At 40.8% G+C, this 23,746-nt stretch overlaps 1 protein-coding gene across 3 annotated transcripts in view; it reads left to right on the top strand.

Annotated features, from left to right (window-relative positions):
* DIS3L2 (DIS3 like 3'-5' exoribonuclease 2) overlaps nucleotides 1–23,746 on the top strand; it is a 180,487-nt gene that overhangs the window by 21,503 nt on the left and 135,238 nt on the right. For all 3 annotated transcript variants that reach the window (XM_018912889.3, XM_018912890.3, XM_018912891.3), the window contains exons 5-6: nucleotides 2,547–2,600; nucleotides 6,746–6,847. In XM_018912889.3, the coding sequence (XP_018768434.1) occupies nucleotides 2,547–2,600; nucleotides 6,746–6,847 (156 nt within the window). The remainder of the gene's footprint in view (nucleotides 1–2,546; nucleotides 2,601–6,745; nucleotides 6,848–23,746) is intronic.

Raw genomic sequence — 23,746 nt, 5'->3', positions numbered from 1 at the left:
TGGTTTTCATGGATTGTTTTCTTCAAGGAAGCCTTGGTAGCAATCAGATACTGTGAACCCTGACCCTTTTTTTGGTGTTTTGTATATACAAACGAACCTAGGCATATGTGTTACAATTGTTGATATAAACTGCTTGGTTTGGGATGTTTGAAGTTTAGTCTGAGTACTGCCTGCCCTGCGTTTAGAAAGCAGCTTGAGAAGTTGTGACCCTTTTGTGTCTCACTGGGAAAGTTCATTAAAGTTAGGAACTTTATTGGCAAGAGCCTGTTAAGCTGCCTTGAATCATCAGAAAATGTTTTAGAAACCTTCCTGCAGACCTTGTTCTTCCCTTTCATTACAAAAGCCCTAATGACAGAAAAACACTGATAAATATAGCAGCTATTATTTGCAAGCTATTGTAAAATAATACAGCTTTAGTGTGACATCATGAGACTCTGCAGCCAGATCCTCACCCCCTAATACACATATGAGAACAGTTGTTCATTGCAGATGGGGAGAGTGACTGGTTCCAGATATGATATCACAGCGTGAAATGTACAACATTGTAAATAGGATTTTCATGGGCACAGATAATAGGGCCCATCTGCTTTCTAAGATAAATTTTGTGAGTTTCTTGCTTAAAGGAAGAGCTGAAGTTTTTTAATGTTACTCGATGTAAGAATTCTAATGCTGATCATAATTAGGTAGTGCATATAAAATGCAGATAAACAGGCTGCACAATAAATGTGGTAACACTGATCTCCTGAGTGTGTTTGCTGGAGCTGGGCATCCATGGTCACGTTGCTGCTCTGGTGCCTTCTGGGCCATGGATGCAAAGCCTGACTTTTCATGTGCATGACTGGCATTTATACCTGACTGATTGACAGCTGTCCCACACTATTCAAGGGGACTGTGCAGAGGAAAACAGTCTGCTGTTTTCTCATCTGCTTAGTGCTGGTAGGTAGAGCCACGTATGGGAATTGACTCATTGTCAAAAAGAGCAGCAATCCCTTTCCATTTTTTCCTTTCTCTCTGTAGCGGCTTCTGATCACTGATTCTGGGAAATAAGTGGAAGACAACCATTGAGAGTTTTCCATCAGTGGGTACCAGTGCTAATAGAAACTGATGACAGCAAGTCAGCCCTCACTTTGCTTAAGCATAAAATACCCCAGGGTTTCTCTCTGTGGGTCATCTTTGTTTCCATGCTGTTGTCCTGTGTTGTGCCTGCCGTGGGGGCAAGTGTCCTTGTTAGTACCAGTTATGTGAGACATAAAATTAGATAGTGCAGCAAAGTACTCAGATGTATTCCATACACGGAATACATGCTGCTGGTAATCTGGTATTCTGATTTGCTGGTAAACTTCAGCAAATTAGTGCAATGGAAAATCTTTGTAAATCTGTGAATTCTTCAAGGCAGCAAAACTTTTACATGTAATCAGCTCGATTTCCTTATTGTCTGAGTGTTTCCCAGAATACATAAAAAATTATTTGCTGCAGTAAAGTTTTAAAGAAGCAATTCCTGTGAGATGCTCCTATGATTGCTTAACACAGAAGTGCAAACAGATGGAATATGTTCATATAATAAATTGGCTAACATTACTTCAAATACACAAATGGAGAAATTTCTAAAGTTTCTTCCCCGAGCAGAAGCCTGTTGAAAGGCAGATACCTAAGTTGTATTCCCATAAGATTCAAATGCTGTCAGTTTGAACTGTAGTCACCTGAATCCCAATTTCCAGGATACTTTTGAGATGCAAATGTGTAGCCTATAAGGCTTTGGTTGGCTCTGCCTTTCTCTTGGATGGACATGAGTGCAAGCAGCAAAACTGGTTGGTTTACTTTGGAAGGTTGATATGAATTTGTTGCAGGTGACTTGGCCTTTAAGTTGGCAGATAACAAAGCAGAAATAGATAGACCATGGAATTTTCAAATGTATTTAAGATAGTTTGCCTTTAAGTATGTTTAAACAGAATTTAATCCTGTAGACTTTAAATGTTTATTTTTGGAAAATCCTTTAAATTCTTTTTTGGAAATATACTTTATTATCACAGTTACTGCTGCTGTCTGTTTGCAGGAACAGCTTAAGCAGCCACAGCCCCGTAAGAATGATACCTGCTGCCATGCAAGCTCAGCTTTTCTTTTCCTCTTTGCTTGCATCCTCCAAAATAAGCAAACCCAACATTCTCCTTTTCCAAAACAGAGGAAGCCAAATTGTTTCTATTATCCAATTGTTAACGAAGCTGGTGGATGCTCAGCAGAAAATGTGTGAAAGGAACAGGAGAGCTTGGATCCTCAGTTCACCCAGCAGCAGCAACAACTAATGATTCAACATCTCTCTGATGACAGACTGCAGTAGATCAGCTTAAGCCTTTCATGAAACCGCCTTTTGGCTTGAAATTGCTTGGATGCTAAGTTGTCAAGACTTGAAATGTATAATGGAAATTTAGATGTATCTCTCATGTTTCACTGTAGATATATTACCCACAGCTCTCTAATTTAACTGGTGTTAAATAAAATTAATAAGATTCAGGCATAATCTTTCTCCTTCTTTCTTTTTTTTTTTTAAGGGCCCCTTGAGAATAAATCCTAAGAAGTACCATGAAGCCTTCATTCCATCTCCAGTAAGTGTAATTTTATAATGCTTTAAAGTTCATAAGTAAAGGTGCATTAAGATAGAAGTTATGCTGTGCACAGAAGGTCACTCAGAGGTGAATGAGTTGGAATAAATGAACACAATCTGGATTTTCTTTTATACCCAATATTGCCAACCAAATCCCGCTTTCTCATACCTCAAAGAAATGCTTTGCTTGTGCTGAAGTTGGGGATACTGCAGGGTCCCACAGAGGCCAGCTGAAGTCAGGTTTGAGGACCACCAGATAGGGTAATCAGAAACCCTTGGTTTATGGCTGCAGAGGTTTTATAGATTTTCCACTGATTTAAGTTAATCTTCCCTAAACAAATATGCTCTCCATTTTCGATCTGCTGCATGAGCTAATTTGAAAAGTCATTCCAGAAATAATATGCGTGATTCCTTTTCATGTGCCCGCTTTGGCACGGGCTGTATCTTGGTTGGCTTGGGATGTGCTTCTGCCACATGGGACTGCCTCGCACCTCTTCTCTCTTCTTTCCTTATTTTGACAGAAAAGAAGGACTCTTGCAATTTCAGGGCCTTCCAGTTGAGAAGGTGACCTCACAGCTGGCACAGCCAAAGCTTTTTATCTAGAACTTTCTTTGTCAAAGTGTTGCTGTTAATGAGAGAGTTCTATATTGAAATGTTTTGCTGGTGTGGGGATGAGAAGGCAGAGCCTGCCCTGAGACAGTGAAACACTGATTATGTTGTTCTCCCTGACACTGACAGCACTATTGTTTTGGGGCTTGGGAAAGCCTTGAAATTCATGGTGTTTTTTAATTTATGTCGTTGATTTGGGGCAATGTTTTGGAGCTTTGTTAGAGAAGGTTGGCATTACAGGGATGGGAAAAGGTTGGGGCTGCAGAGAATACACTAGCATTAGCTAGAGGAAGAAGTACAGAGCAGCTCTCTGGTACATCAGGAGGGAAGTGTGTAAGTGAAAGGAACTTTGATCCTTACTCTGCCAGGTGTCCTTGTAGGTGTGGTAAGCGTAAGCTGTTAAATATAGTCTCTGAATTTACAAAATGCGAGGGTAAAAGAGAAGTTCAGCTACTCTCATGAGTTATTTGGATGTGAGGCTTTACCCCTAATCGCCCCTGTGGTGTCCAGCTGTTGCCTTGTGCCTGTTCTGTGTGCAGGAATGCATATGTTAAGGAGGGCTAGCAGAGGTGGTTATCTCAACTATCTTTCTACTTTTCTGCCTTTTGTGGAGATGAGCACCAGAACCAGTAAAATCAACACCTGGATGAAGATGACTCTGGTTTATGTAGGCACAGTCCTTTAAGACAGGTGCTTTGGGAAGCTTATCCTTTGTATAACATGATTTACCATAATGGAGGGGTTGCAGCCTTGGTATTCTGCAGCACTTCCCATCATTGCCAGAAGCTGCAAGAGCTGCAGCTGTGAAAAATCACCCTGTCTTTTCTGCTGTGGATGAGGGCATTATACCCCTTTCACTTCAGCTATGACTTGGCCATGCCTTCATGGAGTTCAATGCAACAGCTGTTCGCCTTCTGACACCAGAAGTCCTTGTGTGTTTCTTGCTGCACATGTGCTCTGTCTGCTCATCTCGTTGTTGCATGAAGAGTTGAGGGGAAGGCCCAGTGCTTTTTTCTTGAAGCTACCCAGAGAACACACCCCAGGGATTGAAATCTCTGCCTCGCATCTCGTGTGTTCCTTGTGCAGGGTGGTGTGGTTTGAGGTGTCAGTGTGAAGGATGGTGCTGCCCATCATGAGTGACAGTGACTAGAGCTGTACTGTGCTTGTGGGAGACACTTCCAGAGCAGATGGAAGTACTGCAGATCTCTTGTCAGAGGAGGATAGGGAGCACTGCTGGAGATATTTGCAGAGAAAAAGCCCCGTGCTCTCTGGAGGGGGCTGGGGAAGTCTTGAGGCCATTGTGGCCAGTAGAGTAGATGCATCCCAGGGACAGCTGAGACTTTGCAAGTGATTGTGTTCTGTTGTCATTCAGTGCCATTTTAATTGCATTAGTAATCTGAAGTGTCAGCTGTGCAGAGGAAAAAGTGCACAAATTTTCTTGGAAGTGCGTAAGTTCACCCAGCAGTTGAGAGCCTGGAGCTCAAGATATAGAGATGTTTCTTTTTGGAGGGAAAGCCAAAACTGATGGCAGTTTTCTGATTACAGCTTTGTTGCAGATGTTGAAATTAACTGCTGTAAAATACGTGTGCATATACATATCTAGATTTGTGTATATGTATGTATACATATATTGTTTGGAAAAGAGTGTGTGGGTGGAGTTAAAGACAAGACTCTTGCAGAGTGTGGAGATGAAGCTTTAACTGGATGGTGTGATGCATTAGGCACCTTTACAGGGAGTGGAAGAAAATGTCTTATATTTTCATGGACACAGGAGAAGAGGAAAAAAGTGTAGAGCAAATTATTGGGAGTGCCAGCCTGTGTCCTGCAGCACAGAGCAGCTACAGATACAGACCAAAAAAAAACCCTAACCCAAACCAAGAATTTGCCTTAGAAAATGACTTTGAACATTTCATTTTTATGTATATGATGAACTTAGGTAAAGAGTTAGAGCTGAAGGGAAAGGGTGGGGAGAAATAAGGAATAAGACCATGTGTAAAAAATCTGGCTTTTTGAAGAGAACGGTTTCCAATTTGAATTATGTTGGTCCAAGAGGCTTTGCAATTTTTCTGCATCTTGTCATGGGAGGCAGCTTTCACACAGCTGTTGAGCTGCTGCTGCTGCTTTTCTTTCTAAGATCAATTTGGTCTCTTGGAGGACGGTCTTAGTTTCACATCATGGCAGGGTTCTTCCTTTTATTGTTTTGGTATCTAAGCAGAGTAAGATACTTATGTGATATTTGGGCTTCATGTTTTCAGGTTATAAAAGAAGTTTTTCTTGGACACTGAGCGTGCTGGTGGTTCTGATTGGATTTATTCACGCATATGAAACTCAGGAGTGTCTGAGAAACAGCTGAAGTTGCGATTAAGGCTTTTAAGTCTTGTGAGGCTGATTTTTTCTTTGAAAGACAATAAATTACTAATCTGAAGAAACTCAACCTCTTTTTTTTGAACCTCGAAACCATGCAAAGATAACTCTTCAGAAAAACTATTTAAACTGGTCATATTGATACTAAAGGCTGACATTGTTTGACATGTTCATTGCCCTGTAAACAGACACATGGAATTTTTTGTATACTAAATTATGGGAAAGCAGAAATGAAAGCAACAAGAGCATGATCAATAATTATCAAAAGAAAAAACCCAACAAAATTGGCAATCCTTTAAAAACTAAAATCTTTGTGTTGGCATCTTCAGGAAACTTTGTTCACCCCATGAAGAAAATCTCCCAAACTAAATCTAGAGTAACCGAATGCCAGACATGTCTGGGGTGGATAATCATGGTGTGTGCAATTAGTAGAGGCTCTTGTGCAAGGATGCTAACCCAGAATATTCAGAGAAGGTGTTCTGACATGTTTGTTACAGTAAAAATCTCACGCTGACATGTCTGTTACAGTAAAAGATCTCCTGGTTTGCAGTTGGCATCTGTGGTTGTCATTGTTTGGGATACCTTCTAACGAAAATTGTGCCAAATGCAGAATATATGGTGCTAACTTGTTTGAAAAAGAAGAAATTGCATCCCTAACCACAATCCAGACCACCTTCACAGAGTGCCCTGCTGATCCAGGAGCTGCATGTCCCTGCTTTCCCAGCTCACCAGGAGAGCAGCAGGAGCTCTGCATGGAGCACTTTGCAGAGACTGCGATGTAAACAGTTCTGAACACTTGTCTGTTCTGAACAGTGGCTTTGAATGTTTGAGGTGGGAAATTAATGTGTCAATAGCTGTGACAGCCGAAAACTCTCTACCTGTTCCCAAGAGTAACTGTAGAGGAACTGAGACAGCGCATCTTGAGGGCTTGGCTCTGTCTTGTGCAAAATAGTGTGGAACTACTGTACTGGCAATCCATACAAAGGTGCTCATTTGCTAAAAGATCCTGTATGCTAAAGGGCATATGGTGAATCTGTTTTGTTCCTGTGCACAACTGCAGGATGTTTGCCTCACCAAGGTGTGTGTCTTCTTGATGGAAGCGTTTTAAACTTCATAACAACCATGATTTAATATGTTTTGGTCTGGCACTTACTTTTCTTCCTCTTTGACTAGGATGGAAGTCGTGATATCTTTATTGACGGAGTGGTTGCTCGCAACAGAGCCCTGAACGGTGACATCGTGGTGGTGAGACTGCTTCCCAGAGATCAGTGGAAGGTCAGTTCAGTATATTTTTGCTGTGATTTGAGTTTTCATGATTAAACTTGTAGGGCCTGAGACAGAGAACAGAGAATTTCCTACAAATCACATTAGCTAAATTGAGTTTATGCTGCTGATGATTAAAAGACTTTATGCATTACAATGTTTGGAAGAAGTGATACCTGAGGCGTTGACACCTCATTCTTTGCATGGAATGGCCTTCATTATCACTGTATGGGAAAGTCTGATGAAGCTGCTTCCAAGCACAGTTGTCAGAGGTGACTTTTGGTATCTGAGATTTGGCTGTCTTCAGGCTGTGGTGTTTTGGATAGCACTGTGTAGGTGTTTGCAATTGCTTATGTATTTGACAAGTGTTGTTACAAAGCTTAAGTTATGATTAATTCTCTCTAATTTTTGGGTCCTCAGTCCATGAAAAGCTTATCTTGTCACAGCTCCAGATTTTGTGGTAATACCCTTCTTAATATGAATGAAGCATGTGTGAAATGACTGGAGCTATACAAATGTGGTACAATTGCTTTCATTTTCATGTCTGAGGATTTCAGTAAGATCACTGTCTGGGATTTATTTTTTTTTTTCCCCCACTGATAAAACTTCATTCTCTAATCAAACTTTGTCCTTTCAAATATCTGGATAATTTTATCTTGTTTGCAGGTTTATCTTTTAACATTACCATGCAAGGGCAGTTTTTGCTCCTTTCCTCTAGTTGCTGGGAGATGAAGCTACAGTTGGCAATTTTAACATGGGCTTTTACATGTAAGCATGACAGGATCAGCACAAATTGTTTTCCAAACATGGTTTTTGAACTCTTCTTAAGAGTTTAAAGACTGTCATAGATCTTTCTGACAAAATTAATTGTAAGGATGTTTCCAGCAGAATCGGGGCTGGTCTGAACTACTTTGGCCTGGTGCTTTTACTCAGTGTAGCTGCCTTCTCTGCCTGTCTTTGTTTGAAGCTATGTGATTTTAGACTTGCAAATGCAAGACTTCTTGCCAGGTCTGGTCATTTGCTGAACTTTCTACCTGTACTGTTAAACCTAAAGCAATTGAAATGATGGTTTGAGACATATTAGAATTTGTCTCTTCCTTTTAAGTATGCATAAAATGAGTGAATGACCTGAGTGTTTATTGACACGTGTAAGTACAAAGCTAAACCTAATACAAAAGGCAATCATAAGTGGGTTCTAAGGTATTACAGGTAGATCCATATACAAATAAAAGAAAGAGGTCTGCTGCCATCTTGGTAATCTCTGAGAACCAGTTTTGAGGGTCAAAGCAAAATTTCTTCGATAGCTGTTCAAGACTTCAAGTTCACTAAAACTATGTTGATAACTTGCCTATATGGAATTGGTGACTAAAACACATAGTTATCTTTTGTATTAAACCATTTAATATAGGTGGAAAAACAGAATAGTTTGGATGCTTGGATCCTTTGCCAGGACCTGCCAGCACAAGGGCTTCTTCATAGGCTTGATAGAGATTGCCTGAGCTGGAAGCTTTGTCTGCAGTTTTCCATTTATATCCATTTCTAAACAAAGATAATGCCTCTCCCTCTCTCTTCTATTCTCATAATTTCATATGTTCAACAGTAATGATATTTTATGAATACAAGAGGAAGCATTCAGAATGTTATCCCTTTTCTGGCAAAATACATGAATAAACAGAACTGCTAGAGAAGTGGTATCTGACTGCAAGGAAGCTATTCAAAAGACTAGAGTGTTTTGTAATATGATTATGATTCTTCTGTGGTGAATTTACCCTTGCCAAATGAAGTAGCTGGAACATGCCAGTCATGTTTTTCAGCCACACAGGTGCTGCACTGTGTAGTCTCATTTTTTGTTTCTTGCCATCAACAACTCAATCAGCGATGACATTCCTTTTCCCCTGCTCCCCAAATCTCTTGCTATGTACTCATGTTTGTATTAGTTCTTTGGGAAAGGTGCCACTAAATTGCACTGAAAAATACTGCCTTCTGCCAAGTAATTCATACTGATTAATGATAAACTGTCACAACTTATTTTAGGTTTTTCCATTTGTTTAGTCTCATGCTGCTGCAAAGCTGCCACTTAGGTGTATTGAGAGTTTTCTCCTTCCCTTTGGGCCTTTGGAACAAGCTGAAGAGCTTCAGTTGTTTCTTTGAAAAATGTAAATCAGATATGTGGTATAACTGATGCTCTCAGAGGAGGCTTTACAGGCTCTGTACATATTGGTTTGTTAGGATTGAGATGTGCATGCTGATTATTTTTATGGTTCTCTATTCCCAACACATTACCCAGTGCTCCACTGAGAACTGAGCTGGGTTTTTTGCTGTTGTACCAGTTTCTTGCGCAAGATAAGGCTGTTGTTTCAGCAGTGTGTTCAGTCTGTGCCTTCTGGGTTTCCAGCACCCTGGATGGCCTCTGGATGCTCTGAGGGAAGATCTTCCCATTGGTAGTACAGGTGGTTCCATGGACCTTCTCCTGCAGTCACAGTGAATTGCTGTGTTCCGGTAAAGGCAGCACTTAGCTGGCATCTTGGTTCAATTTTTAGGTGTAAATGGGAGGAAAAGGGAAAACCTGTGACTGGTAACAAGTTCTGGATTTTGGACTGAAAAACCTGTGTGTTTGCATGAATTGCTGAGAAAATTAGGAGCGGCCCTGTCCCTGGTGAGTTGGTCACTGCAGGTGAAGTGCCTGTGAGGGAAGAGACACCAGCTGGAGAGCATTTTCTTCAGGGACATACTGTGTCTCACTGAGCTGTAATGGTGGTACCCTATACACAGGTATAAATGCCACAGAGAAATGTAAGGGGATGGTGAAATACTCTGGATGTGTGGTTATAATTTATGTAATACCTTCTTGAGAGAGACAGCAATATTTTCTCTCTCCAGCCTTCTACTTCTTGGCTCAGTAGTGGGAAATTTATCAGGCTTGAATTTCTCAACATTGTGTCCTTCCCAGCATGTGCATCAATTGCTTGGATGAGCTACTGTGGTCCTTCCTGTGCTTTCTCTGTCTGCTCTTAAAGCTCTGTTTGTTCACGCGTCTGCTGGGAGAGCTGCGCACTGTTCATCGATGATCAGTTTGTCAGTTCATAATTCTCTGCTTACTATTAGTTCTGATCAAGAGCCAACAATTTCAGTGTGGCACCAGAGACTTGAAGGAGAGACTTTTTGTCACTGAAACTTGTTATCTTGCTCTCCTGAAGGAGGTGGCCATCAGCTTCCTGCCAGGCTTGAGCAGTCTGCGTTGCGGTGACTGCATTTGGAGGCCGCGTTTCAGAAGTTCCTCTCCTGTCCTCTTATGTTACATCTTGGGAATATTGAGGTGCTATGGTAACTTTCAAATATTTAGCTTTTGCAAAGTAAGGTATTTGACTTAGGCTGTTTTTCCAGGTACTTAACCTACTCTTAGCGAATGAAGTCAGAGTATCGTTGCAGTTTGCAAGACTGTCTCCCGACTTCAAGCTGTAGGGTTTCCCTGAGTCTATGCCTTTATCTTCTGGAAGAGCATCACAATAAAAGATAGCCAGTGACAGGATTTACCTCAGTCCTTGTTAATTACTCTGATAAAGAAGAAAAATGGTACTTCATTTCATGACTGATTTTAACTGCGTTTACTTCCACCCATGGGTTTTTAGTATATTTTACGGAGTTGTGAAATTGCATCAATTTCAGAAGTTTCAATTATACAGTGGTATAATTACTGAAGTCAAAGAAAATGTTGATATTATGATTACAGCAATATTTTGTAGGCTCATTAAGGAGGGAAGCAGTGTGTCAGTATAGAAGATAAACCTAACCTGTTTTCCTCACGGCCTCTTTTTGCTCTTTTGCCGCCTGCTTAATTGCCAGACAGAATTTGTTTAATTTCAGGTATCTGTTTTGGTTTTTCTTGCAAGATGTAATTTCTTTTGTGGAAGGAAATAGCATAATAAGTCATTTGATATCACTTGGGGCTTGGATTCCTGGCCCAATCCCTGGTGCTTTTAGAGTAGTAGTTTATAATGTGGAATGTTTTTCATGACAACCGTCTCATGTATTGCACGCTACAGCTGAAATTTTAGTCTTAGTCTGAAAATAGTACCCAGACAAGGACTTGGTGCTGCCCAAAATTTACAAAAAAGAATTTTGGGGTCTAACTCCCTGTTGCTTGCTACAATATGCCAATGAGGTCTCCAGTTTTGCATAATTATTCTGTATATGTAGATAAAATAATTCCTGATTAACCTACAGTTTCTCAGAAATTCGTGGAAATCAGTGCCTCTGTTATTGTTGTTTTATGAATAATTTCCTTATCAGTTTGCAGTACTTCTTTGCACAATTTACAGTTCTTTTGATCTTAACAGAAGGTCTCTAAGGCCAAGGATATAGAGCTGTTCATTATGTACAGTGTGTGTTGCTGGATAATAGGATAATGGGTCCAACATTTTAGTCACAAAGTATCCAACAGTGATAGAAATAGTAATGCTTCATAGCTCATGAAAGCACATGTTCTGTTCAACACTGTGCTGTCAGATGCAATACAGTGCAGCAGGAGATCTTCAAGCTGCCTCTTCTGAGCCATACATCACAGATAAATATTTAAACACTTTCTGTACAGAAGACATAAAGTACAATTCACTTTTCCCAGCTGTGACTGCTATTGGCATAATTACAAACAAATGTGAAGAAGGAACAATTTGATTTAAGCAGTTGTCACAAATATCACCACGTATAGTTTGAACAGAGCTACGTATCCTGGCAAGTCACTGCCTCCCACTGTTGGTGAAAACCTATGAAGCATTAGTTGTCCAGAGGGGATGCTAGCTTTGGATTTGCCGTGCTGAATAATAATTCATTTCAATCAAATTCTTTTGAGACTCAGTTTCTTCTCAAAATCTTGCAGCTAATGTAAGGATAACAGTACCTCAGGAGGAGATGAGGTTCTTAGAGGGTTATCACAGCAACACTGTTTGAGTCTAACAATCAAGAATGTTGTTTGGAAACATTACATTCATAATAATAAAAAAAAAAGTTCTGGAGAAGTCATTATTGAAATAGTAAGTGTTCTGGCACACTAAAAACATTCAAGTGTAATTCATGATATTCAGGAGTAAAGTGGGAAGCCTAAGAAGCCAGCTAGGAAAATATCCAGAAAAGCAGAGCTCTAGCAAATCTGAAAGGCTGATGGATGCTGTAAGGGAGGAAGGGCAGTTGTTTTGGTTTTTTAATTTGTTTTGCTGTAGGCTTTGCAGTGAGGGCTTGATGGTCACACACAAGTGTGTGCATATCCCTCACCATCTTGGCAAATCCCCAAACCACAAATTGGTGGAATCTGGAAAAGCTTCATTACATGCTAACTTTCTAATTGTGCCGTTCTTTGGACAGCCACATGTTGTTCCACACTGTTGGGCCTTCACTGTGAGCTGGCATGGCTCTTCCCAGGCTTTGCTGAGCTGCAAACTGGCTGGGTATGGAGTAGCAATGCAGTAGATTGGAAGCAGAAAAGCTGAGAGAATAGGAAGTGCTGCTCACTGAGACATATGTGGCATTGCGTTTGCTTTCTCACAGATGTCGTTATCACATTTTGGTAATCAAATATCACTTGAAGTGAATCAACTGACATCTTAACACAGTCAGTTTTAATAGCAAGCACTGGCATGCCCTTTATGGTGTATAATGATATAATTACTGTAATGATCTGGATTCTGTGAGATTGCCATGACCCAGTGCTGCATTCGGCCCTTGCTCCCCCTGCATGTGGGAAGCGAGGAGGCAGAAACACCAGCCTTTTGGATGCAAGCAACTTTGCCTTCCTGAGGAGGGCCTTTCCTGCCTCTGTCTCTCTGATGGTAAAGCCAAAACCAGGATCCTGAGTAATAAAATCACAAGAAAGGTACAATACAGAGTTTTTGAAGAGTCTAATATTCCTTTTATTCTTCCTCCTTCTGTGCTGAGTAAGAGTGATATTAAAAGGCAAATTGCTTGGTTAGGTAGGAAGACAAACTTCTTTTTACTGACTGTCTGCATCCTGTCCTACCAGCACAGACAGAGTCACATTGCAGCTGTGGTTTGGCTGCACAGGCACAGAATAAGATAAAACGTTTCTCTTAGGTGAACAATTAAACATTAAATAATCATTCATGACATGTGGTCAGTTGTTACATCCCCAGTGTAATAATAGCAGATGAGGGTGAGTTTAGGCTGTGTGAGATACTGCTAAACTTCAGCGTGCGTTGCTCAAAGAGCTTCATCTTGCATTGGGGGAAATGCTCTTGGGACAGCTGATCTTACTTTAGAAGAGGAGTCAAGCCAGCATTTAATACCTGGTGTCTGCTCCTGCTCACTACTTTTTTCTTGGTCACATAAATATAATCTAGTACAGCAAATTGTTTCCTTTAACAACTAACTTTTCTTCAAGTGACTGTTTTAAACTTTGTTCTTCCAAGTCTTCTGTAAATATGCACACATCACAGTAGATTATTCTTAATCCAATCTCTTATATAACCACTATCATTTTGTACTTTTCTTAGTTCTTGGTTCCTGTGGAATTAGTATTTCTTAGAACTGTTTGTTTTTTGCCAGTTTGGAGACTTATTTGGTGATATCACATGAGTATTTGGAGCCTGCACCTTATAAGAGTCAGGATACCTGTTGTTGTGATGGGATTGGTTTTTAGAAAGTCATGCATTAAACATTAAACTCACTTAAATTTTTATAAATGCTTTCTTGAGAGGCTGTCCAGATTTTCTTAGTCTGGGTTTCTTTCTGATCTGCATAATTAGGAATAAATTTAAATCAACTGTACTGATACTAAAAGTTTCATCTGGCCTAAACTTGGTACAGTGAATGTCATACTCTCTTTTTTTCAAGAAGGCTATATTCCTAATTTAGCTTGATAGCTGGTGAAATGAAGAGCTGCTACAACACTAAAAGCCTGATGATCTTTAAGTCCTGAGGTGATGTGGTTTTGGACTGTATCGCTAAGTTCTGAAGAATAGGAAAACTTCTACATATCTGTTTGCATGTTTGCTCTTGTTATTGACTGTCAGAGAAACAGCAATTGGCCACAGTATTTCCATGTGGTCCAAACTACTGAGGTTGGCTCATTAAATCTTTTCCCTTGTTTCCTTAACTCATGTTTATTTTTCTTAAGGCCATAAATCAGAGGGACAAGGAATCTAAAATAGAGGTGATTTATGTAAATGAAGAATTGCAGCTGCTGGAGGAGTGACAGGGATTTTTCTACAACAGGTTCTTTGGGGTAGGATGTGGGACCTCATTTATAACCGTGTGGTTCTCAGAGATAAGGAGGATATTTGTCATCAGGGATGGGATGCATTAGATTTCTTGTTGGTAATTTGTAACCATCTAAGATAAAGGTATCTGCAGTCTAATAGGTAGGTTTTGAGTCAGCATGCTGCTCCTTCAGAGAGCTGGAACAGTTTTGCCTTCTCCCAGACACTCTTCCTGTATCTTCCTCCAGATGAGGCAAAGTGCAGCCAGGCTGAGGAGATCTCCTGGCCTCCCACTTTCTCCTAGCCTGGCTTTGTGGTGTTACTTGCTTTGAGGGGGATCTCTTCTCCTCAGATTTCTGAAGCTTATGTCCTAACTGCTGTGCACATCACAAGAATTGGGCATGAGTCTGGTCTTGGTGCACTGTCATGCAGCGCAAGGTGGTCAGTGACTTATGTGCATCAATAGCAGTTTTCTTCACACTGCTAACACAGGAAGTCTTTCTTGCTTGCTATTTGGGATTATCCTTCAATATACAAATCAGTATCCTGGCAGCTGTAGCTGTGACAGTCTCTGTTTCTGAAGCATCTTGAAGAATTGCAACTGATACTTTAAATCAAGTTTCTTATTTAAAAAGTGCCACTCAGAGCACTGAAAGAGAAATTAGAATTCCTCCTGATTATCTTTTCCCACAAATTCCTCTCAGCTTCAGTAGCTGTGGACATGACATCATTCCCCAGCATGTGCTCGCTGGTAAGACATCTGGTGAGGGTTTTTGAAGGTCCCAGGTTCTACCTGCACTTTCCAGTTTTTACACCAGCCTTAACTACCTGGAGGCTCTTCAAAAAGTGCTGGTAACGATCTAAGAAAATACTGCAAGGCAGAACTGATCTACCAACTTTGCTGAAAAAAGCAATTTCCTTACTTTCTCACTATTTTTATTTCTTTCTCCTTGTAGGTTTATTTTTGTTTTCTGTGTTCTGTCATATCAGGCAATATCTGCTTCATGAAAGTAGGTCTGTCTGTGTTGCTTATGAGCTTTTTAGGTTTCCAGTATGCTATTGATTCATCCATCTTCAGCTGTGTCACCTCCTGGGGTTGAAGCATTTCTTTGTTTTTAGCTTTGTCTAAATTGTTTTGAAACAGAGAGCAGTGCCAAAACACATACTTTTAATTGAGCAGCTTTGGAAGTGTGAAAGTGAAGTCTTGGCATGATCTAATTAGTGCTTGTGTATTTTGGTCGCAAAAAGTGACTGGTGAAGAATTCCCCAGACAGGTTCTCTGTTCTGTCTGAAAAAAATCCTGCATAAAGTTGTGTATCCTGCTTAGTTCTTGTTGGTGCTTGGAAGTCCTGACTGTTTTGCTTTCACTAATTAGCTGCCAGGATGTCCTTTTCTTCTCAGTCTCCTTGCTTTTGGCTTGTTTGCTGGAATGAGCATTGGCTACTTTTGCTGGCAAGCTCTATAGAAACTGGCATCTCTCTTGTGATCTCTTTCAATCCTTCATGGTGTAATGTTTGCCAGGTTGGTGCTATCTGGGGAAAGTCCAAAGGACTTGTGTGAAGTGGAAGGAATATTTCAGCAGCTTTTCTTTCTTCCTGACCTAATGACTGTTCAGGGCGTGGGGACTTCTGGTAAAAGTCTCAAGGACAGTAGCTAGGTCACTCACCTCTGTGCCCTCCTTGAATTTTTTTGCAGTAAAGTAAATTTCCGCCAGGTTTTATCGCCCCTTTTGATGTTAGATTGGCTAGTTTTTCTTTTTCCTCTGTGAGGATCAGGTTTGCAGCTGTAGCCTCTTGCAGTAACTACAACTGCTGTGATGGTCTGGCTTGGGTTTGGACTTGTAGCTCTTCTCCCTTTGATGAGAGTCTGAGAGCTTATCCCTTGACAAGCATCCTCTCTAAAGGGTCTGTGAACAACAGGTCTGGGCATAGCCCAGCTGTGTCTGACAGTCCTGTGGGACCATGTCCTGCACAGCTCGACTGCCTTGGGAACAGCTCTCTGCTCATTGGAAGAGTCCCTTTCTTGCCCTGACCTTTAGGCTTGTGCTCTGGGCAGAGCAGTCTGGCAGCTGCAGAGCTTTGCAATGCCTTTCCCTCCAGCCTTTGTCTTGCAGCTGGCCCTTAAATGTACAACTGGCTTGCTGGTGTTAGAGAGGCAGCTTCCTTGCACTATCTCCATATTAGAGCAGCATCCAGGGGGAATGTCCCAGCACTCCTTTCCGGTGACTGTGCCTGGCTGTGTTACCTGGCTGGCAGCAGAGTTGCTGCCTTCTGGACTGCAGAGCTGTGCAGCATCACCTCTGAAGGAGAATGAATGGCTCGTCTGGCTCTAGTTTATTTATCCAGCTGAGCAGGGAGCTGGTGCCATGAGAGAGTTCTGTGTTGGCAAGACATCTGGTGCCTGAGCTGCTCTTCAGGTCTGTGTTGTACCATGTAGACATAGCCAAGGTTAATGGATGGCCATTAGTTTAACCTGGTTTAATTTCACAGCTGTGCTTCATGCATAGTCTGAGCAGTATTTTGACAGGATGGCATTACTTTATCTACTCTTTCTTGTTGTCACCCCCCCCTCCCCACCCATATTCCTGAAGCTTTCCCTAAAATGCTTTATTCCTTTTCTTCTCTGCACAATTGTTGAGCTGTGGATGTAATGTGTTTATCGGCTGAGATTCGTGTCTTGGAAACTGAATTTACCTTTTTACCTAATGCTTTATCACTAATGCATGGTAACGTTTCCTGGCAGGATATGCATTGTTAAAATTCATTTGTAGGAACTCAAAAAATAGCATAGGAGTGGGGTGGCTCCTGTAAGGTTCAAAATTTTTGAAGTAGAAAAGGAAAATGCTCTTCATGGTACCTGACATCAGTCCCACTATCCTACTTTCCCATGGGGTGACTCCTATCAGTGCTGAGATACAGCGGAGTCCAAAGACTAGGTGTGGTGGCAGCTGTGGCTGTCAAGTAAAGGAAAAGCTGGGAGGGGAAGGCTGGCCTTGTAGCTGGGCAGTGTCTCCAGCTACACAGGAATTTCCTATGAGCTGATTGAGACCTTGGGCAAACTTTTTGCTAACAAAAAACCACTACGACATGTCAGAATTGATTTTTTATTTTTCCCGCCATTGTCTTTTTGCCACTGAAGGAGTCAGCATTATCCAGTGGTCAATTATCCAGCTGTCTGCCCTCTGGACCTGCAAAGCCACTCAAGCACTTTAACAGCACTGTTTTTTTGGGGATGAGTGGCACATCATTGCAGCAGCCAACTTCAGTGACATGGGAATGGTCCTGGGGCCTGAGGCTTGTCTTTGAGCCTCAGCTCCAGTTCCCAAGCACTGATTTCTGTTAAGTGCTTTGTGAAAGAAAGGAAAAAAATAATAAAAAAATAATCTGCAGTTAAAATAATCTCCTCTAACAATGTCTAATGCGTTCTGAGGACCGGTGCTCGAGGGAAGGGCGTTGTACAAAATGACAGACAGCAAAATAGACATAATTCTTTTTGCAGGGCTTTGAGGTATTAGGAAATACAGCTCCCAACACTGGCACATCAGCCTCTGCTTAAACACTGTGGTTTCACCAGCTCAGGACTGATTACTTTAGAAAGCACTAAGTATTTGTCAAATACTCTTCCTTCGGATACTTGACATCCGGATCCTTTTGTCTTCATGACTTGCCTCAACACCTCTGCTTCTCAGCAGGCTGGGTGTGCTCCCTCCTAGGCCTCTCCTGGCCCCAGTGCCATGCCCTGCACTGTGCCTCAGTCTTAAATTCTCGCATGGAAGTAGCTGGTTGCACAGGTTGATCCATGTCACTTGGGTGAGGTGAGGGACCAGGATGAGAGAAAATACTTGCCTCTAATGAGCAGCTCTGTGCCCTTCAGTCTATTAAAGAAAAAAACTCTTCCCCTTTGCAGATGGGAGGAGGGTGTAGCATGGTTCCTATGTCCTGGCTAGCAAGACACCCCAAGAAATGCTCTGTGTTTAAACTCTGTTGACCATTTCTAGTGTAAAATATTTTTTCAGCTGAATCCATAGCTTGATGTAGTGTACATTATAGGGTTATGTTACTGAAAAACAAATTATGAAAAACATCAACATTTTATTTAAAATATGCCATAGGTGTTTCTTTATTAGTTGCTGCCACCTCTTAAAAATTTTCAGGTCTGTTTTTCAGGGTCAGTCAGAACAGCATTGGAATAAGTATTTTCCTGCCTGTGTTACATCCCCTCAGCTCTGAAATGAAAAGCCATGTGTGAGCAAAATCACTTCTCTTCCCTAAGATATGCCAGGGGAAGTTGCTTTATTTCTTTACGGGGAATACATAAACTTTTCTTCACAATAAAAATACACCTTCCCAAGCATTAAATGTTTTTAATCCATGGTTGTGAAAAAAGTTCTACCCCAAAATTGTCAAATTTTTCCAGCACAGTTGCTCTGATATTCTCACTGTGCAGAAATAAATACAAAATAAATGAGTGAGCTGTTCATGTATCATCGATAACTGAAAATGAATATAGACAGAGATTATTTTTTAAAATTTTTGCTGAGGAATGTTTAAATCATGCCTTACTGCATTACACATTACAGGGTGTTTATGCTTGTGTTAACACTATGGTTAAAGCTGAGGTTAGTCAACCTTTCTGTGTTACAAGATTAGAGGGGTAAGTGCAAGTCTACATTAAAGCTTGTTTGGGGCAGAAAACTGAGCTCAGAGGTTTGTTTTGAAGCCAGTGTTTTATGGACAAAGTTTGATAAGTCTACTCTGTGATTTGTCTCAAATTAAAGCAAAATGCTGTATGTTGAAATGTTTCATTTCGTCATGTTGTACCTGTGGAAGGACTTACCTGAAGAATTTTCTCTTACTTATGAGACTGCAGCTGGTGACTGCAGGGTGGAATTTCAATACGTGTGCTTGCACTTGGCTATGAGGGCATGAAAAGAGAAGGAAATACTCGTAGTCTTTAGGATGTATTTAAACTTTTGGGGATTGCTTTGGAAAAGTTAATGTTCATTAGAGGTGAATACCTTTAGGATGTAGTAAATCCTACAAATGCACGTGACAGTGTTGATATGAGAGATGAGCGTGTTCAGCCTGTGATGGGGAAACTTCATCCTGAGCAGTTTGTTGGCATGTCAGATGGGAATGAGCCACTCCCTGTGGAGGTCAAGAGTACACTGGTGTTTGTGTGGCAATTTTTGACTGTTCCAAGAAAACAATAGTGGTTTAAATTCCTAAACAATACATAATTACATGAACTGAAGCTTGCAAGTTTTTGAGCTCATATGCTGTACTAACTTGCACTACTAAAAATTCAGTGTTTTACCATTAAACAAAGACAGACTACTTTTTCTGCTGGGAGGACTGTAGCATGCTTGATTCACAGTACCTCAGTTGCAATATCCATGTATTTTATATGACTTGTTGCAAATATGCAGGTGAGAAAGTTTCTATAGTGAGACGGTTTTATGTATTAATTTACCTCAACCCCTAAAGCACCATAGCAGCTTTCTGTTTTTCTTTAGGTCAGGTCTCAGTGCTTCTAGGGCTTATGGATCCTGGCTCATTGTTGAATACTCTTGGTAGTTTTGAAGTCTGAGTTCCATCTTTCAATTACAGATCCATAGCTTTCTTCAGTGTCGTTTGCAGTGTAATTTGGGGGGAGCAGCTCATAAAGCCATGATGAGAGAAGAAAACAAGAGGCGCACAGTTGAATGGTGTGAGAAGTGAAACTGATTTTCATCCAGTTTCTGAAGTATTGGCTTTATTTTTAACAGTCTAGACTAAAGGTTTGATAAACTGGGGCTGTATGGATTGTGTTAGGCAAATCAAGTAATATTCTGTTAAGAAATTATGAAACCCATTCAAACCCAGAGCTTGGGTAGAAGATTTAATTTTACTCCAAGGACTCTGCAAGGTGCAGTGAAATAACTGGTGGGAGGTTTTAAAGGCAACTTTACAGTGTGGTCAAATTAGAAGGAAAATTATTAGTTAAGAACTGAGAACTTGCTTAGTTTTATTTTGGTGGAATGCTGTTAATATTTTACAAGGAAGCAGGTTTGATCATGCACTTGGTGTGAAGTTGGTGTTGCCAATAGTCTTTGTTCTGCAGAAGCCTCTCTGGGAGGGTTTGAATGTTTGAATCCTTAGGGGAAGGATGCCTTTGGTGGAGGTGCCTGGCGGTGTCTGCTGATGGCTGGCAGCACAGGTGATTGTTGTGGGGTGGGATCCTGTCCCTCCCTGGAGCTGGAAGAGTCGGTGTGAACTGGTGGGTTCTCGATAACCTTTTGTGTGTTTAACGACACAAATCCTTCCGCTCAATTGTTTCGCTGTGAACAAATGCTTATCACCGGATGATTTTGTGTACCTTGTGTCCCTTTGAATTTGTTTTGGATCAGGGACTGTAAAAGCTGATGTCTGAAAGGGGGTGTTGCAGGGATGGAGCAAGTATTCCCCGGCTTGTTAGAGTTGCTCAAGCACAAGAAATGCATTGCTACCAATGGCTTACATGCAACTTCCTCGTGTCATTTGATTTCACCCAGTGCTGTGTAATTGCAGTAGGGGCTGTGAAGTGCTTTATTCCACAGTCTGTGCGTGAGAATGGGTCGACTGAGGTGGGAGTGTATGTTTGAACCTTCACATTGCCAATCTCCATCCCTCTGTGACTTCTTAACTTACTCTGTCTCTGCACATCCTCCATCCCTCAGTGTCAGAGCCCAGCATGGCCAAACTGTGGAGGTGGAAGTGGTAACTTGGGTCCCAAATGGAGCAGTGGGATTTCAATGTGGATCCTCAGCAGCCTGAGGACAAACTGCTGCGTGAAGGGTTTTCTTTTCCCGATGGTGTTGTGGCAGGGCACATGGTAAACCAGTGAATTAGCTTCAAGAGTCAACTGGTATTTCAAAACAAGGGAATTCAAAGAGGTTTTAAGCAATAAGGAAGTGGTGGATCTAATGTTTTACTGGAGAGGGCATTAACTTGATTTTCACGCGTCCTTAGCTCTTAAGACAATGTAGGTGCTTTGGGTACTGATAGTCTGAGCCCTGGTACCTGTCATCAATGGGTAGAATGGGAGCAGGCAAGTGTGAAGTTTGCCATGTTGAAGCCAACAAATAAACTCCTTTTGCTGGTGAGAAAGCAAAGGGGTTTCCTAAAGCTGAGGTCTGCCTGGGTATGCTCTGAGATTTTGGCCATCTTCCTTTCCTGTTTTATCAGCTAAGATGAATGGTGAGTCAGTGTGAGCTGTATGGTGTGTTTCATTATTGGAGACCTGTCAGAAGAGTTGGTTAATAATCCAAAGCATTTGGATTCAATGTGATAAAACTAATCATAACAAAGTACTTCAGTGCCTAACTTGAAGCTGTGAAGAAAATCGTATTATCTTAAAAGTATGTGTGTATAAAAGGGCTAATTTTTTCTTTCTTAACAAGATAAACATAAACCCATTGGTGAGTTGAAGAGCAGCAGTTCTGTTTCCAGAGGCTGCTTTCCAAACTTCCCTGAGATGAAGTGAAACTGAGATTTAGTGCTGTCACTTGTGGAGTTTCAAGAATATACTTTTGAAGACCTTTTAGGTTACATGGGAGAAGTTGTTATGGAATCAGCTTATTTAATTTATATTTTAATAGTTGTAATGAACATAAATTTCCTTTCCTAATTTCTTGGAACAGCCTGCCTTTTTTGCTGGGTGCTTTTTCCTTTTGTCAAATTGCTTATGCAATTTATCATTAACACATTTACTGTATTGCAGTTTAACTTCTAAGTATTATTCAAATAAATACTTCTAGGTAAGGAAAATTATTAAATGTCAACCCATACTTACTTTTACCCAGAGGGAAAGACTGAAGAAGTGAAGATTGCTTTGAGTTCATTTGATCTGTATGAAGCAGCTTTGAATTTCCTGGGCTTGTTTAATGAATGTACTGAAAGCCCAGTGTAGCTGCCTGTCTCAGATCCAATAATTGTACACAATGTATTGCAGGGGAGGGATAGTCTTTTCCCTCTGGTTAAAAGGATTAGCAATCTATCATTGTTGGTAATGAATGTTTGCAGGTAAGCACAGTCCAGATTTAGCATTTGAGCTGGCTTCCTTGTGAAGATTTGATTTCCTTGTTCTGTAATTTCCAGTGCTCAAGTGAGAGTTCTTCTTGGATGACTAACGCATTTCGGCGCTGGTTTAGGCACTTTTGAAAACCCAGTGTTTTTCATATATTAAATATTTTATTGATGACATAAGCAGGTGTCAAGGCTAGTTCACAGTCACATGTTTTTGAGCCGTGCTTCTGAATTTTGTGATTCTAGATTTATTTTGTAAGAGTGTTGAATGGGCTTAACACTTGTTGCTGTTCTGCTTCCCCACGTGGCCCATTAGCACCTTGGCTTTGTACTTTTTTAGTATAACCAAGTGCATAGTTTTTCTTGTATTTCTGCATTTTGTGTTTCAGTCTTTGCTGCATGTTTAAGAAACTTGGAAGTGTATTCAGAATATTGAGAGGAATGTATTGCTAAAGGTGAATCCTTATGCTTTCTGTTTGAAGTACAACTAACTCTTCTGGGCATGGAGGATGTAGGAAGCTCATCACTGCTTTTTCATAGCCTGTGTGATGCAGTTTGCTGCAGTGCACAGCCATCCATTTCCTACTGGCACACAGGAGGTCTCCTGAGGCAGAGGAGAGAACTCAGGATAAGTTGTAGGGTAGTCTGTCAGTGGGAATATCTGGCTGTTGTGTGACTGTGCTGCACATGTGTAGTGGTGGGCTTCATCAGGCTAAAGCAAGAGGCATAATTGACAAAACTGAATAGAAGTCCTTATTACTAATATCTGGGAATGGCCAAGCTGTTAGGACTTGGAGGCATGATTCAAAGATTTGCCAAGTTAGCCTGTGATGATCACTAGGAGAAGAGTTTGCCCAGGAGAAGTGAGTTATAAAGTAATTCAAGACTTTCTAAAAAAAAAAAAAAAAAAAAAAAAAGCAAAGCCTCTTGCACAATCAGAGTTTAATGACCAAGGTGATGGCTTTATGCTGCCATGTCACTGTTTAAATCCCCAGTATTTTTTATTTGCACCTGTTTTTACTGATCTCATAATTGGCCATTGTTACAGAATGCATGTGGAATTTGATTGAGAGACCAATTTTTCTTTTTGGATGGAATGCAAACTACCTATTGCAATAAAATTTCTGTACTTGTGATTATGGGCACTGTCAGTGTTTCCATTATAAATTTCTGGATTTTTTTAAAGGAGCTTAAAACTAAGCTGTAAAAATTTGTTCTTGGCAGAGAACTTGTGTACAACATCTCAGCTCAAGTAAGACTTTTTAATGAATTTTGAGAGAGGGAAGGAAAACCTGAACTGCTTTGTAAGTTGAGGTTATGTACAGGTGATGTATGCCCTGAAATCTCTTGTTAACAAAACTCAGCTTGTAAGGACATAGCACAACAGAAACCCCCAGTGTTAGTCCCATGTCCTGCATTACATTTTAAATTGAGTTATAACAATTGAGTGTAACTTTTGATTCATTCTGTGGAAAAGCTTTTGACAGAACAGCATTCATTGCTGGGCAGGAAAAACAGACCAGAAGGTACCTGGTATCAAGAAGCAGGGAACTCTGTTGTGGCCAGCCCTTCCCACCACTGGGAAAGGCTTTTTTATGGTGATGGTAAATCTGTTTCTGAGGGAAAGCAGTAAAAATATTCCATTCGTGTTGAGTCCA

This window comes from Serinus canaria, chromosome 9 (assembly GCF_022539315.1).
Source record: "Serinus canaria isolate serCan28SL12 chromosome 9, serCan2020, whole genome shotgun sequence".
NCBI classification, from domain to species: domain Eukaryota; kingdom Metazoa; phylum Chordata; class Aves; order Passeriformes; family Fringillidae; genus Serinus; species Serinus canaria.
This window is presented reverse-complemented; position numbering and strand designations above follow the sequence as displayed.